The sequence below is a fragment of the Hemiscyllium ocellatum genome, chromosome 28 (assembly GCF_020745735.1).
Source record: "Hemiscyllium ocellatum isolate sHemOce1 chromosome 28, sHemOce1.pat.X.cur, whole genome shotgun sequence".
Classification (NCBI taxonomy): Eukaryota; Metazoa; Chordata; class Chondrichthyes; order Orectolobiformes; family Hemiscylliidae; genus Hemiscyllium; species Hemiscyllium ocellatum.
In genome coordinates this window covers 3405000-3422385 of record NC_083428.1, presented here as the reverse complement: position 1 = coordinate 3422385, position 17386 = coordinate 3405000, and the positions used below count along the sequence as shown (strand labels likewise).

At 47.7% G+C, this 17386-nt stretch overlaps 1 protein-coding gene across 2 annotated transcripts in view; it reads left to right on the top strand.

Annotated features, from left to right (window-relative positions):
- The window catches only part of ano8b (anoctamin 8b), a 121087-nt gene extending 109754 nt beyond the window's left edge, over positions 1-11333 (top strand). For both annotated transcript variants that reach the window (XM_060846363.1, XM_060846362.1), the window contains 4 exons: positions 3096-3287; positions 4332-4463; positions 10090-10200; positions 10468-11333. In XM_060846363.1, the coding sequence (XP_060702346.1) occupies positions 3096-3287; positions 4332-4463; positions 10090-10200; positions 10468-11175 (1143 nt within the window). In that variant the 3' untranslated portion in view covers positions 11176-11333. The remainder of the gene's footprint in view (positions 1-3095; positions 3288-4331; positions 4464-10089; positions 10201-10467) is intronic.
- Positions 11334-17386: the final 6053 nt, after the last annotated feature.

The following is a 17386-nucleotide window of genomic DNA, read 5'->3' as shown; positions in this document are numbered from 1 at the left end:
TCTGCTGGTGTGAAGCTGTTCCCTCTCTTGTGATGATTTCAAATTCAAATCACGTTCTGCTGCTCAGAGCAAATCTGCAGAACATCAGTCTGTATTGAACCACAGATCCATTCACACTCCAGATCCATTCCCAAACTGTGCCATTGCACTGATCCCAGCTGGGACAACAGTCAGGACGATGGTCTCCAGTGATGTCCTGCATATACTAGGCTCTGCTAGTGGATCAGATCTTCATTTTCCCCCTTGTTTTGTCGTTTCTGATTCGTTTGATCATTCTTCCAGTTTCTGAATTTTATTCACACCACCAAGCATTGAAAAAGGTGCATACCATCAATGCAGTGTGGGTGGGGAGATGGGGGCTGGTCGAGGGGGGGTAGTGCTGCTCTGTCCCAGGTGCTGGGGTTTGGGTGAGACAGCCCTGTGTAACCTGTCAGGTACTTCTTAAAGGTCCCATTGCCATTCCTTTAAAGCAGGGTACAGAGGCTGGATGCTGATTCTCCCAGTGTTTGGGACATTATTTCTTGCTAACACCAGTACTGAAAGATGATCAGTCACCAGTGGGGATTTACTGGGAGCAAGTTGATTGTCGGGTGTTCTGCATTACAACTGTCTTTGCACAAGTGCTTCTATGAAGGAGAGTGCTCCGTCTTGAGGCAGTGGAGAAGGTTCCAAAGGCTTGAGAGGATTCTTTTTTTGCAATCTTCTCCCAACCCCTCACTTCCATTCTCCGTTCCCTGCCTTCTCTCTCTCGGTCCCCTTCATCTGTTTCTTTCCCTAGTTACCACTCTGTCCTCCCCACTCTCACCTTTATCCTACAGGGAGGTATAGTCTGCATCTGCTCCCCCACACAACTCCCCTTGTTCTTCTCATCTGTTCTATGTGAAGACATGATGTCCTGATTAACTCACTGGCCTAGTCACCCAAAGGGCAATTGCTGTGGGGTTATGGGTTTAAGACCCACCACAGCAGTTGGTGAAATTTGAATTCACTAAAATCTAAATCTAATGGTGACCTTTGAAATCCTTTCTCTTGTGGTTTCCCCCGATTTCAGCTTTATTTTTATATTTCACCCTACCCACTCCTCTTCCTTCTAGTCCCTTTCAGTCTCTATTTTCTCTCCCTCTGTCTCATGCTTTCAATCTTTAATCCTTTCTTGCCTTCTTTCAACCCTTCCCTCTCTCGATCCCCTTCAACATCTTTTCATCTCCTTTTGCCTCATTCTCTCCCACGTTTCCCCCTTTGAGGTCACCCCCTCACATTTCACCCCCTCTCTCTTCCACATTTCACTCTTCCCCCATTTCACACCCCCATGTTTCACCTCCCACATTCCTCCTTTCTCTCCTTCGTTTCACATCTCCCCATTTCAATCCCCTGTTTCCCCCTCACTCTTTCTCCCACATTTCACACTCCTGTGGTTTCACACCCCCCCATGTTTCACCTCCCCATTTCCCTGAATCCCCCCACCCACATGCTCCCGTTCCCCCTTCACTCTCGCTCCCATGCTTCTCTTTCCTTCCCTCTCCATTCCTGCCTCAGACTATTCCCCTCACTCGAACGTCCTCTCTCCTTCTCTGCTTCTTTCTTCTTCCCTCTTGGTTGCAGCACACAGGAAGCCATTCGGCCTATCTTGCCTGTGCTAGCTCTCTCCAAGAGCAATTCAGCTCATTGCAGTCCCTCTGCCCTTTTCCTAAGACCATAAGACACAGAAGTGGAAGTAAAGCCATTCGGCCCATCAAGTCCACTCCGCCATTCAATCATGGCTGATGGACATTTCAACTCCACTTACCCGTAGCCCTTTATTCCTTGCAAGATCAAGAATTTACCAATCTCTGCCTTGAAGACATTTAATGTCCTGTCCTCCACTGCGCTCCATGGCAATGAATTCCACAGGCCCACCACTCTCTGGCTGAAGAAATGTCTCCCCATTTCCATTCTAAATTGCCCCCTTTAATTCTAAGGTTGTGCCCACCTAACGGAAGCAAATTCCCAGTGTCCAACTTTTCGAAGCCATGCATTATCTTGGAAGTTTCTATTAGATCTCCCCTCAACCGTCTAAACTCTAATAAATACAATCCCAGGATCCTCAGCCATTCATCGTAAGTTAAGCCTCCCATTCCAGAGAACATTTGTGTGAATCTCCGCTGGACACGCTCCAGCGCCAGTATGTCCTTCCTGAGGTGTGGGGCCCAAATTTGGACACAGTATTCTAAATGGGGCCTAACTAGAGCTTTATAAAGTCTCAGAAGTTCCTGTTGTTCATTAACTTCTGTCTTTTTGGATAATTATCCAATTCCCAATTAGAAGTTACAGTTGAACCTGCCTCCACCAGGCAGTACTTCCCAAACCCTAATAACCTGCTCTGGGGCAAACATTTTTCTTTGTGCTGTCTCTGATTCTTCATACTTTTGTTTTTTTTATGGTTGACCCTTCCACAAATGGGACAGTTGCTCTGCTCAGATCCTGTATGACGTACAGCACCTCGATCAAATCATAGAATCCCTTCAGCGCAGAGAGCTGACGAGTCCACAACGACCCTCCAAAGAACTCCCACCCAGACCCAACACATCCCCACCCTATTCCTGTAACCCTGTGTTTCTCGTGGCTAATCCACTTAACCTGCACATCTTTGGACTGTGGGAGGAAACTGGAGCACCCGGAGGAAACCCACGCAGACACGGGGAGAACGTGCAAACTCCACACAGACAGGCGCCTGAGGGTGGAGTCAAACCCAGGTCCCTGGCGCTGTTGGGCAGCATCGCTAACTACCAAGTCACTGTGCCTCTCAGTCTCCTTTTCTCACAAGAGAACAGCCTTAGCTTCTGAAAACTATTCCCTGACATGAAATCACTCAACACTGGAATCATTCCTACTAATCAGATCTGCACCACCTCTAAGTCCTTCACATTCTTCCTAAACCAGAATGCACTAATTCAGAAATATAACCCCCACTGAGCCAATGGTTTAGAAAGACGTCTCATAACCTCCTATGCATTCGATGCCTCAATGTAATGTCTTTTTAACCATTTTCTGCCCAGCCACTTTGAACAAATGATTTGGTTCACATCGTCTCCAAGGTTCTTCCCTCATTTTCACAGGACACTTTCCAGGATTACCAGGAGATGTTTATCCAGTTTGGCTATGTGGTGCTCTTCTCATCTGCGTTTCCCCTCGCTGCCATGTGCGCCCTCATCAATAACGTCATTGAGATCCGCAGTGATGCCTTCAAATTGTGCACTGGTTCCCAGAGGCCATTTGGCCAGAGAGTGGACAGTATTGGCCAGTGGCAGGTAGGACAAACACTTACCCACATCAAGTTAGTACTATCTCCGCATGAATGTGAAATCTAAGCTTTACCTGCAAGAGCTGTTATTCTCTACAGCATACAAATGGAAACTATTCACTATAAAAACACCAAGGCTGCTATCTCTATAATATACACAGGGTCTGCTTTTCCCTATAACATGCACAAGGACTGTTATTCTCTAATATACATAGAAACTGCTATTCTCTATAATAATACACAGGGTCTGCTATTCTCTAATGTACACAGGGTCTGCTATTCCCTGTAATATAGACAGGGACTGTCTATTTTCTCATATACAGAGGGACTGCTATTCTTTATAATATACACAGGATCAACTGTTCTATATAACCTACATAGAGACTGAAATACACCCTGTACTCTATAATAGACAGAAGGCATATATTTTTATTTAATACACATAAGAACTGCTATTCACTACAACATGCACAGGGAATGCTCATATCTATAATATACTTAGTGACTGCTCTTCTCTCTAATATGAACAGGGGCTGCTATTGGCAATAATGTACACACGGATTGCTATTCTCTATAACATACACAGGGAATACTATTCTTTACAATATACACAGGGACTGTCATTATCTTTAATATACAGAGACTGCTATTCTCTACAACATGCACAGGGGTCACTGTTCTCTGTAATCTACACAGGGACTGCTATTCTTTATAATGTAGACAGGGACTGCTATTCTCTAAAATTGAGAGAGGAATTGCAATTCTGTAAAACATACACAAGGTGTGGTCATATTTGATCCAGTCCACTGCAGTTTTATTGGTAAAATGTTGTATAGATTGCTCTGTGTATGAAGATCTACAGCAGGATTGATGGTGCGTTCCTTTCAATGAAATGGAACTGAGGGTTGTTTCTTTGTGTTAACATTGCTGCTCATTGACCTGGTGCTGGGTGGGAGTTGCTCTGTGTTGATTCTGTGCAGGTTACCCTGAGGCTGGATAGGGGGGAGTCTGTGCCTCAACTGACCTTCAGTTTCTTGCTGTTTCCCCACAGAATGTGATGGAGGCAATGGGAGTGTTAGCCATTATCGTGAACTGCTATCTGATTGGCCAGTGTGGACAACTTCAGCGCCTTTTTCCCTCACTCAGTCCCGAGATGGCCATCATCCTTGTAGTGGTCCTGGAGGTAAAAGGGGTGTGGAGTATATCAACCAGGTGAAAGTATGGATGGCAGATGCTGGAAATCAGAGTCAAGAGTGAGGGGCTGGAAGGACACAGCAGGTCAGGCAGCTTCTGAGGAGCAGGAGAATTAACGTTTCAGGTATAAGCCCTTCATCAGGAATGAGGCCTGTGGGCCCGGGGGGTGCTGAGAGGTAAATGGGAGGGGGGTGCGGTTGGGGGTAAGGTAGCTGAGAATGCAATAGGTTGATGAAGGTAGGGGTGGTGGTGATAGCTCAGAGAGGAGGGTGGAGCGGATAGATGGGAAAGACTATAGACAGGTCAGGAGAGTGATGCTGAGTTGGAGGCTTGAGACTGGGATAAGGTGGGGAAGGTGAAATCTACATTGATCCCGTGTGGTTGCAAGGTCCATAGGCAGAATTTGAGGCGTTTTTCCTCCAGGCATCAGGTGGTTAGGGTTTGGCAATGGAGGAGGCCCAGAATCTGCATGTCCTTGGGGGATTGGAGGGGTGTTGAAGTCAAGGGGGTCATGAAGGGAACGGTCTCTCTGAAATGCTGATAGAGGTGGGGAGGGAAATATATCCCAGTGGTGCAGTCTGTTTGTAGGTGGCGTAGGATGATGCAATGTATCCAGAGGTTGGTGGGGTGGAAGTTGAGGAAGGGGAGGGGGGGTTCTGTCCTTGTTGATTTGGGAGGGGTGGGGTTCAAGGGCAGAGATGCAGGAAGTGGTTGAGATGTGCTGCAGGGCATCATCGACCACGTGAGAGGGGAAATTGCAGTCTTTGAAGAAGGAGGCCATTTGGGATTTTCTAGGGTGGAATGGGTCGTCCTGGGAACAGATGCGGCAGAGGTAGTGGAGTTAGAAATAAAGGATGGAGTTTTTACAGGAGGCAGGATGGGAGAAGGTGTAGTCCAGGGAGCTGTGGTTTCCAGCTATAGGTGTCCATCTTGGACACCTCCCTCCCTTTCCTGGACCTCTCCATCTCCATCTCTGGCAACCAACTCAACACGGATATCTACTACAAACCCACCAACTTCCACAGCCACCTGGACTACACCTCATCCCATCCTGTCTCCTGTAAAAACACCATCCATTGTTCCCAATTCCTCTGTCTCTGCCGCATCTGTTCCCAGGAGGATCAATTCCACCACAGAAAACTACAAATGGCCTCCTTCTTCAAAGACTGCAATTTTCCCTCCCACGTGGTCGATGTTGCCTTTCAGCGCATCACCTACACTTCCACACCTTTATCAGCGTTTCGGAGAGACCATTCACACTGCGGCTCTGTTGTCAGATCCATGCCCCCACTAGCCCTCACCCAACTCCTGGCACCTTCGCGGCTACCGCAGGAAGAGCAAAACCTGCGCCCACACCTCTCCCCTCAACTCTGTCCAAGGCCCCAAATTACCTTTCCACTTCCAACAGAAATTTACCTGTACTTCACTAATGTCATCTACCGATGTGGTGTCCTCTACATCGGGGAAATAGGACACCAATTTGCAGATTGTTTCAGAGAGTATCTCTGGGACACCCACACCAACCAATCCCACCGCCCTGTGGCTGAACACTTCAACACCCATTCCCACTCCACCAAGGACGTGCAGGTCCTGGGCCTCCTCCACCACCAAACTCTAACCACCCGACGCCTGGAGGAAGAACACCTCATCTTCTGCCTTGGAACCCTCCAACCCCAGGACAGCAATATGGATTTCACCAGTTTCCTCATTTCCCCTCCCCCACCTAATCCCAGTCCCAAGCCTCCAGAGTGGCACCACTGGCATAGTCTTTCTCATCCATTCACTCCATCTCCTCTCCGATCTATCACCATTACCCTCACCTGCATCTACTTATCACACTCTAGGCTACCTTCCCACTAGCCGGATCCACTCCCATTTATCGCTCAGCCCCCCAGGTCCACAAAGCCTCATTTCTGATGAAGGACTTATGCCCAAAACGTCTATTCTTCTGATCCTCGGATACTGCCTGACCTGCTGTGCTTTTCCAGCACCAGATTCTTGACTGTGGGGTTTATCAGTGTTACATTTAGGGGTGTGGGGTCAATCAGATTGGTATAGTAAGGGGTGTGGGGTATATCAGAGCATTACAGCGAGGAGTGTGGGGTATATCAGATTGGTACAGTGAGGGGTGTAGGATATATCAGGGTGGTACAGTGAGGGGTGTGGGGTATATCACAGCGGTACAGTGAGGGGTGTGGGGTATAACAGAGAGTGTTACAGTGAAGGGTGTGGGGTATATCACAGCGGTACAGTGAGGGGTGTGGGGTATATCAGAGAGTGTTACAGTGAGGGGTGTGGGGTATATCAGAGAGTGTTACAGTGAGGGGTGTGGGGTATATCAGAGAGTGTTACAGTGAAGGGTGTGGGGTATATCAGAGAGTGTTACAGTGAAGGGTGTGGGGTATATCAGTGTGGTACAGTGAGGGGTGCAGAGTATATCAGAGTGGTACAGTGAGGGGTGAGGGGTGCGGGGTATATCAGAGTGGTACAGTGAGGGGTGCGGGGTATATCAGTGTGGTACAGTGATGGGTGCGGGGTATATCAGGGTGGTACAGTGAGGGGTGAGGGTATATCAGAGTGGTGCAGTGAGGGGTGCGGGGTCTATCAGGGTGTTACAGTGAGGGGTGCGGGGTATATCAGGGTGGTACAGTGAGGGGTGCGGGGTATATCAGGGTGGTACAGTGAGGGGTGAGGGTATATCAGAGTGGTACAGTGAGGGGTGCGGGGTATATCAGGGTGGTACAGTGAGGGGTGCAGGGTATATCAGAGTGGTACAGTGAGGGGTGCGGGGTATATCAGCGTGGTACAGTGAGGGGTGCATGGTATATCAGCGTGGTACAGTGAGGGGTGCGGGGTATATCAGGGTGGTACAGTGAGGGGTGAGGGTATATCAGAGTGGTGCAGTGAGGGGTGCGGGGTCTATCAGGGTGTTACAGTGAGGGGTGCGGGGTATATCAGGGTGGTACAGTGAGGGGTGCGGGGTATATCAGGGTGGTACAGTGAGGGGTGAGGGTATATCAGAGTGGTACAGTGAGGGGTGCGGGGTATATCAGGGTGGTACAGTGAGGGGTGCAGGGTATATCAGAGTGGTACAGTGAGGGGTGCGGGGTATATCAGCGTGGTACAGTGAGGGGTGCATGGTATATCAGCGTGGTACAGTGAGGGGTGCATGGTATATCAGCGTGGTACAGTGAGGGGTGCATGGTATATCAGAGTGGTACAGTGAGGGGTGCGGGGTATATCAGGATGGTACAGTGAGGGGTGCGGGGTATATCAGAGTGGTACAGTGAGGGGTGCATGGTATATCAGCGTGGTACAGTGAGGGGTGCAGGGTATATCAGAGTGGTACAGTGAGGGGTGCATGGTATATCAGCGTGGTACAGTGAGGGGTGCAGGGTATATCAGTGTGGTACAGTGAGGGGTGCAGGGTATATCAGCGTGGTACAGTGAGGGGTGCAGGGTATATCAGAGTGGTACAGTGAGGGGTGCATGGTATATCAGCGTGGTACAGTGAGGGGTGCAGGGTATATCAGTGTGGTACAGTGAGGGGTGCAGGGTATATCAGGGTGGTACAGTGAGGGGTGCAGGGTATATCAGAGTGGTACAGTGAGGGGTGCGGGGTATATCAGGATGGTACAGTGAGGGGTGCAGGGTATATCAGAGTGGTACAGTGAGGGGTGCATGGTATATCAGCGTGGTACAGTGAGGGGTGCAGGGTATATCAGAGTGGTACAGTGAGGGGTGCATGGTATATCAGCGTGGTACAGTGAGGGGTGCAGGGTATATCAGTGTGGTACAGTGAGGGGTGCAGGGTATATCAGCGTGGTACAGTGAGGGGTGCAGGGTATATCAGAGTGGTACAGTGAGGGGTGCATGGTATATCAGCGTGGTACAGTGAGGGGTGCAGGGTATATCAGTGTGGTACAGTGAGGGGTGCAGGGTATATCAGGGTGGTACAGTGAGGGGTGCAGGGTATATCAGCGTGGTACAGTGAGGGGTGCATGGTATATCAGCGTGGTACAGTGAGGGGTGCAGGGTATATCAGAGTGGTACAGTGAGGGGTGCGGGGTATATCAGGATGGTACAGTGAGGGGTGCAGGGTATATCAGAGTGGTACAGTGAGGGCTGCAGGGTATATCAGTGGTACAGTGAGGGGTGCGGGGTATATCAGAGTGGTACAGTGAGGGGTGAGGGTATATCAGGGTGATACAGTGAGGGGTGCAGGGTATATCAGGGTGATACAGTGAGGGGTGCAGGGTATATCAGGGTGGTACAGTGAGGGGTGAGGGTATATCAGAGTGGTACAGTGAGGGGTGCGGGGTATATCAGAGTGGTACAGTGAGGGGTGAGGGTATATCAGGGTGATACAGTGAGGGGTGCAGGGTATATCATGGTGGTACAGTGAGGGGTGCAGGGTATATCAGGGTGGTACAGTGAGGGGTGCAGGGTATATCAGGGTGGTACAGTGAAGGATGCGGGGTATATTAGTGTGGTACAGTGAAGGGTGCGGGGTATATTAGTGTGGTACAGTGAAGGGTGCAGGGTATATCAGGGTGGTACAGTGAGGGGTGAGGGTATATCATGGTGGTACAGTGAGGGGTGCAGGGTATATCAGAGTGGTACAGTGAGGGGTGCGGGGTATATCAGAGTGGTACAGTGAGGGGTGCAGGGTATATCAGAGTGGTACAGTGAGGGGTGCAGGGTATATCAGGGTGGTACAGTGAGGGGTGAGGGTATATCATGGTGGTACAGTGAGGGGTGCAGGGTATATCAGAGTGATACAGTGAGGGGTGCGGGGTATATCAGAGTGGTACAGTGAGGGGTGCAGGGTATATCAGGGTGGTACAGTGAGGGGTGCGGGGTATATTAGTGTGGTACAGTGAAGGGTGCAGGGTATATCAGTGTGGTACAGTGCAGAGTATATCAGGGTGGTACAGTGAGGGGTGCAGGGTATATCAGGGTGGTACAGTGAGGGGTGAGGGTATATCATGGTGGTACAGTGAGGGGTGCAGGGTATATCAGAGTGGTACAGTGAGGGGTGCGGGGTATATCAGAGTGGTACAGTGAGGGGTGCAGGGTATATCAGGGTGGTACAGTGAGGGGTGCGGGGTATATTAGTGTGGTACAGTGAAGGGTGCAGGGTATATCAGTGTGGTACAGTGCGGGGTATATCAGGGTGGTACAGTGAGGGGTGCAGGGTATATCATGGTGGTACAGTGAGGGGTGCAGGGTATATCAGAGTGATACAGTGAGGGGTGCGGGGTATATCAGAGTGGTACAGTGAGGGGTGCAGGGTATATCAGGGTGGTACAGTGAGGGTTGCGGGGTATATTAGTGTGGTACAGTGAAGGGTGCAGGGTATATCAGTGTGGTACAGTGCGGGGTATATCAGGGTGGTACAGTGAGGGGTGCAGGGTATATCAGAGTGGTACAGTGCGGGGTATATCAGGGTGGTACAGTGAGGGGTGCAGGGTATATCAGAGTGGTACAGTGAGGGGTGAGGGTATATCATGGTGGTACAGTGAGGGGTGCAGGGTATATCAGGGTGGTACAGTGAGGGGTGCGGGGTATATCATGTTGATAAATCTCCAATGAAGTAGTTTTGATTGTTGCAGCACTTTGCGTTCCTGCTGAAGTACGTGCTGCAAATCGCAATCCCCGATGTTCCTGCCTGGGTGGCTGAGGAAATGGCGAAACTGGAATATCAACGGAGGGAGGCCTTTAAGGTACGGCCGTGTGCTGGGCTGGCTGGGAGCTGGTGAGGTAATTGCCAGGTACTAGCTGAGAGCAACCTCTCAGAGGGCAGTGTGTTTGCAGGGGACAGGCAGGATGTTCTGACAGCCCTCGGGAGCAGGTGGGCCTCCTGTCACAGAAGTAGAGACACTACCACGCAACCACACAAGCCTCATTGTTTCGATTGCATGGAGTGTTCTGGCAGGGTGGGTGAGAAGCTTGTTAATAATCATCCTATAATATCCTTCCATTCGGAGCAGAAACACGAGAGGCAGGCACAGCAACACTACCAGCAACAACAGAAGAGGAGGCAGCGAGAGGAAGAAGAGAAGCACCGACAGGAACACAAGGAGAACGTGCAGTCCCGGAAGGACAGGGAGGGGGGCAAGGAAGAGACCAAGACCAGCTCCTCATCCTCGGAGCAGGCTCACAGTCGAGCTCACAGTAAATCCAAGGCAGTTCCATCCTGTCCGGCTGCAGAGAAACCCAAACGGCCCAGCTCCCTCCTGGCATCCAACAATGTGCTCAAGCTGAAGCAGATCATCCCGCTCCAGGGCAAGTTCCTGTCAGGCAGCGGAGCTGGCAACACCGTCCCTGGTAAGACCCCCCAGTCTCCCACCGGCAGTGAGAGCAAGCTGCCAGGCTTCCTGAGCTTCAAGTTCCTGAAGTCTCCAGCAGACGGCAAGAAGGAAGGAGCCGCAGAGAGGGAGAAGGTTCAATCTCCCACCAAACCCTTCAATCCTGGCAAGCTCTTCAACTTTGGCAAGTCTGACCCCGTGGGCTCCGGAGGCAATGGGGCCAGTACCGTTACCACGAGCCAGCCCAAAACCGGGGCGGCTGTGTCCTCCTCTGAAGGCAGTGAGAAAGCTGCCAGCAAGTCCGACCTCAATGGGCTCCCTGAGGCAGCCAACCCTGAGGATCCCAGCAGCTCACACCCATCTGAGGAGTCCAGCAGCCCCAAACATTAACATGACAAAGAGATAGAAGCTAAACACGTGGACCGACACGTGTTCATCGCAGGCAAAGTGAAAACTGGGTTGGAAACAACTGTTTACAAAAGTTTAAAAGTTTGACTCCTCTTGTCATAACTTTGTGCATCTATTTTAAAAAAAATTCAGGGATGGAAGTGTGTATTTGATAAATAGGATTCTCATCATCTTCAGGTTTTTTTTTATACAAGGTGATTAGTGAAGACCATTGCTTTCACTGATACTAGGACTTTTGGTTTAAAGTTGTCAGGGGACAGCAGTGAATTTCCTGTTAATCTTCCTCTCTCTGACTGCTTACTTTTAATACAAGGGATGCTTTTAATTGCCTCTCTGTCAACATTGAGCCATTGTACTCTGGAACCTCTCACAAAATAACCAAGAATCTGCCCAAAATAAATGAAGTCAAAAAAAAGACTTTAAACATTTTCACCAATGAAATGTACAGAACAATCATTTATGTAGCGTGTGCTTGCAGCAGGAACTCGGGAAAAATGCTAGAATCTATTAATAGGGATGTGCTAATAGGGCACTTTGAAAATTGTAATATGTTCGGGCAGAGGCAATATATATTTCTGAAAGGGAAATCTGCAATGGATTGTTTTAAGAGTGGATGTCATGCATTTTGATGTTCAAAAGGAGGTTTGTGCATGAAATTTGGATTGGGGCATGTACGGGGGATTGACCAACAAAAAGAAAACAGATTGGCTGGCTAGGACCTAGTGAATTATCATCAATCAGCCTCAGCAAGATGTAATATATCAGCAATGACCTAACGAGGAGACGAACTGTAATATATCTAAATTTGCTGATGGAGTCAGTTTCACAATGAGGAGGGGGTCATAGAATCCCTACTGTGTGGAAACAGGCCATTCAGCCCAACATGTCCACACCAACCCTCTGAAGAGTAACCCACCCAGACCCATTCTTCTACCCTATTACTCTATATTTACCCCTAACTAATGCATCTAACATACACATCCCTGAACACTATGGCAATGTAGCGTGGCCAATTCACCCTGACCTGCACATCTTTTGGACTGTGGAAGGAAACCGGAGCACCCGGAGGAAACCCACACAGACACAGGGAGAATGTGTAAATTCCACCCAGACAGGCTGGAGTTGAACCCGGCTCCCTGGTGCTGTGAGGCAGCAGTGCTAACCACTGAACCACTGTGCCGTCCTCATCACTTGTTTATGATAGAGACGAAGGGGCTGCTGTTTTTACTTGCAGGTCATTGTGAACCTTTGGAACTCTTCCTCAAAAGTGGAAGCAGAATTGTTGATAGTTTTGAGACTGAGATGGTAGGTTTTTGATGACCAAGAGGGGTGAAAGGTTATCAGAGGTAATGGGGAATGTGGAGTAATGAGATTAATCATGATCTCGCTGAATGTCAGAGCAGGCTCGAGGGGCCGAATGGCCTACTCCTGCTCCTGATTCATGTGTACCTGTATACTATATACAGTCTGGTGTAAAGCTTTAGACTGGCTAGACTCCCTGCAGTGTGGAAACAGGGCCCTTCAGCCCAACCAGTCTATACCGACCCTCCAAAGAGGTCTATTTGCCTATGACTAATGCACTAGCACTATGGGCAGTTTAGCATGGCCACTTCACCTGACCTGCACATCTTTGGACTGTGGGAGGGAACTGGAGCACCCAGAGGAAACCCACGCAGACACGGGGAGAATGTGTTAGCTCTGAAGAGGACGCAAAGAAATCTTGAATAGATATAGAAAGATTGAGCAAGTTGCCAAAAAAGTGACATATGGAACATAATGTGGAGGAGTGTGAAAAAAAATCACATTTTTTTAATGCAGTGAGAGACGGGGAATGTTGCTATTTGGAGGGGGGATGGAGTGGGTAACAGGATAAATTGAGCAGGCTTCTGGAACAGACACATTCAAGGTTGTCAGCTTTGTAAATAGAGGCAGCGTGCAAAGGAAAAAGCATAATGCCTTTATAAGTGCTTGGAAATCAGTTCAAGTATTACGTCCAATTCCAGGAAAGAGAGGAAAGCGTTAGAAATGGCACAGAGATTTAGCAGAATGATTTTCAGGATGAAGGTGTTTTGTTCTGTGGAGAGACTGGAGAAGCTAAGATTGTTGTTCTTAGACAAGAAAAGGTTGACAGGATATTTAGCTGAGTTGTTCAAAATTACAAGAGATTTTAATCAACTAAACAAAAAGCTGTTTCCAATTTTATTTCATCCCCACCAACCTCCAAGTGGTTTTTGACAGTGCAGTACAGGCCCTTCGACCCGCAATGGTTGTGTTCCGTGTTCTATGATGAAACTTGGCAGGAGGAACCAGAGGGCATGGATTTAAGAGCAAAACAACTGAAGAGGGAAATGAAGGGGACTTTTTTTTACCACTAGTTGTTGTGATCTGCAAAATAAGATGGAAAGGGAAGTAGAAGCTAATGTAATAGTAGCTTTAACAGATCAGGGGATAAATATTTGAAGGAAACGAAATGACAAGGTTGTTGTAGAACTCTACCAAAGAGGTGTCACAAGCTCGAGGGGCCAATTGGCCTTTTTTCTGCACGTTTCTTTGTGATCTGTCCATTCAATCGAAAGCTTAACTGAAGGCCAAACCCAAAATCAGAGTCCAAACAAATCATCACCAAGTAAAGACATTGCACCTGTCACTTGAAGACAGGGTAAACTCAGAGTCTGGATTTCACTGTTTGTTCACCAGTCAATGAATGCTAGGGCTGTGGGGAGTGTTGTTGAACAGAGGACCTAGGGGTTCAGGTACATGGTTCATTGGAAATCATGTCACATGTAGATGAGGTGGGTTAGGATATTTATCAACCTTGCCTTCATAGCTCAGACTACTGAGTGCAAGAGTTCAGACGTCATGTTGAGGTTGTACAGGATATTGGTGAGTCTAGATTAGAGTGGTGCTGGAAAAGCACAGCAAGTCAGGCAGTATCCGAGGAGTAGGAAAATCGATGTTAGGCAAAAGCCCTTCATCAGGAATAGAGGCAGGGCGCTTGCAGAGTGGAGAGATAAATGAGAGGGAGGTGGAGATGGAGAGAAAGTAGCATAGAGTACAATAGATGGATGGGGGTGGATGGAGGTGATAGGTCAGAGAGGAGGTGGGGGAAGGTAGCAAGGAGAACAATGGGTGGATGGGGGTGGGGATGAAGGTGATAGGTCAGAGAGAAGGGTGGAGTGGAAGGAAGATATGCAGTTAGGACAGGTTATAGGGACGGTGCTGATCTGAAAGGGTGAGCTGGGGGAAGGGGAAATGAAGAAACTGGTGAAGTCCACATCGATGACCTGGGGTTGAAGTGTTCTGAGGCAGAAGATGAGTCGTTCTTCCTCCAAGCATCTGGTGGTGAGGGAGCGGCGGTGAAGGAGGCTCAGGATCTGCATGTCCTCATCAGAGCAGGAGGAGGAGTTGAAATGTTGGGCCACGGGGCGTTGGGGTTGATGGATGTTGGTGAGGCCTCTTCTGGAGTACTGTGTCTAGTTCTGGTCGCGCTGTTTTCGGAAGGATTGGAGAGGATGCAAAAAAGCTGTACAAGGGTGTCATCAGGACTGGAGGATTTGAGTTATATGGAGAGGCTGGATAGATTAGGAATGTAGCAGGTTGGGGGGTGACCTTATGGATATAGATAAAATCATGAGTGGCATAGAAAAGTTGAAAGCAAAGGTCTTTTCCATAGGGTCGGGGAGTTCAAATCTAGAGGGAATAGTTTTAAGATGCGAGGGGAAAGATTTAAAAGGGATCTGAGGTGTAACCTTTTTGCACAGAGGGTGAGTCGTACGTGGAATAAACTGCCAGAGGAAATGATAGATGCAGGTACAGTTACAACATTTAAAAGACATTTGGACAGGTAATTGAATAGGAAAGATTTAGAGGGATATGGACCAAATGTGACCAGCTTAGTTTGGGAAACTTAGTTGGCATGGACGAATTGGAAGGAAGGGTCTGTTTCTGTGATGTATGACTCTTTCACGGAACGACTGAATGAGTCACAGGGTAGGAAAGCCCAAGATAACAATGGCTGAGAACATTCAATGGAAGGTGCAGCAAGTAGTTCCCACTGGGATGGGGATTTCAATGTGACAGAAACACTACTTCTGGAGACTGAGGGTATCGGGGATCGAACTGACTGGGAACTTGACTTCCCAAAGCCTGCTTCCATCATTGCAAAGGGCTGCCTAGAGAACCATCAATTCTAAATTTGACCCGTGTGTTGGAGGCTATGATTCACTCGTGGTATTCTACTGATGTTCAAAGGATTGTAGCTTTGCTCTTGAAGCTAATGTCTTTAGAACTGTTGGCAATTCCCAGACAGCTGTTTATTATTCTCAATCTATATATGGTGAATCGGGTTTCTTATGGTTCTATATGTATAAAAGTGTATATTGTATATAAGCATGTATTATATTCTGTGCACCAAGAAACTCTTTCAACATATATGTATAGTTCCAGTTTTGACCTGATTAAATATAAAACTTAGATCAGAACTTTAAAATTCTCTTATTTAAATTTCCTTAAAATAACATGCAGCTTGCCTTCAGCTTATTGGCTGATTGATTTGGTAACATGAAGGGTGTCACCTGAATTTAGTTAAATTTCATAGAATTTCAATTTTCTCCAAGGAAGACTTGCATTCCTGTAGCACCTATCATGACCCTGCAATGACCCAAAGTGCTTCATAGCCAATGGATTACTTCTTGCATTGTGGTTGCTTTTGTAATGTAAGAAATGCAGTAGTCAATCTCCATATAGCAAGATCCCATAGCACATAATATGATAAGGACTGCATAATATTGGCGATGCTGATCAATAATTAAATACCAGCTAGGATCTCAGGAAGAACTCTCCCTTTTATCTTCAAAATAGTGCGATGGGATCTTTTACATTCACCCACAAGGACAGGCAGGGCCTCAGTTTAACATTCTCATCGTAAAGACTGCACCTCTGACAGAGTCACTTTTCTGTTTGGTTCTGTACTGCAAAGGGAGGGTCAGTTTGAATTATGTGCTCAATTCTTTGGATTGGGGCTCAAGTTCACAAGCTTCTGCCTGAGTGGTGAAAGTGTCTATCCATACACTTTGACAATGTTATTGCCTAATTCAACTGCCTCATAGTTTGGTTAAGATGCAATTAAATCTTGAAGGCTTCTTTCACTATTTATTTCAACCAGCAGCATCCATCATAGGGCCCTTGCTATAAGTGGAAGAACTGATTTTAAGTTGACGGGATGAAACTCTCTTGTCTCTGATGAGACTGTGTCGAAAAGTGTGGTGCTAGAAAAGCACAGCAGGTCAGGCAGCATCTGAGGAGCAGGAGAATCAATGTTTCAAGCATAAGCCCTTCATCAGGACCTGGCTGCTCCTTGGACGCTGCCTGACCTACTGTGCTTTTCCAACACCACACTTTTTGATTCTGACTCTCCAGCATCTGCAGTCCTCACCTTCTCCTACCTTTGATGAGGCTGCATTCTATGTGAAATGAGATTGGGTCATATGATTCCTGATTTGTGCTGTGGGTCCCACACCTAACTACCCCCAATTTTAACAACAAACTGATCATCTGATTGGGAAAGGGAACCTGGCTACTCATATGGCAGAGACTGAAGAATCCCATCGGGAACAGGACATCTGCTAAGGTCGGAAAATGCTAGATGTTACTAGCACTGACCCAGACAAGTACCATTACTGCTCAATAAACTGGTTCCCTTTAAGAGGTTTGTCACCACTCAGTCATCTTACTTTGTGACTGGAAAAGGAGGGAAGCTGATGAGGTATAACTATATTTAAGCCCAGTGACTCACTGCCAGAAATCTCAGTTGCCCAATAACAAACGAAGCTGCACAGATGATGAAAGCAGTCTTCAACTTAAGCTCTTGTCCACAGAAAGTCTTCTTTTCCCTTCTTTGTTCAAACATCCTTTGACAGCAAAACGTCTTCTGCGCGAGCCAATGACTTTGCACTGTTTGAACTTAAGCCATTTTATTCTTCCATTGTGAGTGTGTACATATACACAAATAATATACATTTGTTTATAGAAAGGGCTTAATGACCAAGGCAGGAGAGAGAATAGAAGGAAACAGCTTTTTAAGTTATCTGATGAGCCTTGGCTTTAAAATAGAGAACAGATAAGCTAATTTGTTCAAGAGGTGATCGCATCAAATGGTTGTAGGTTTCCAGGTTTCCTGTTTACTTTGTGCAGT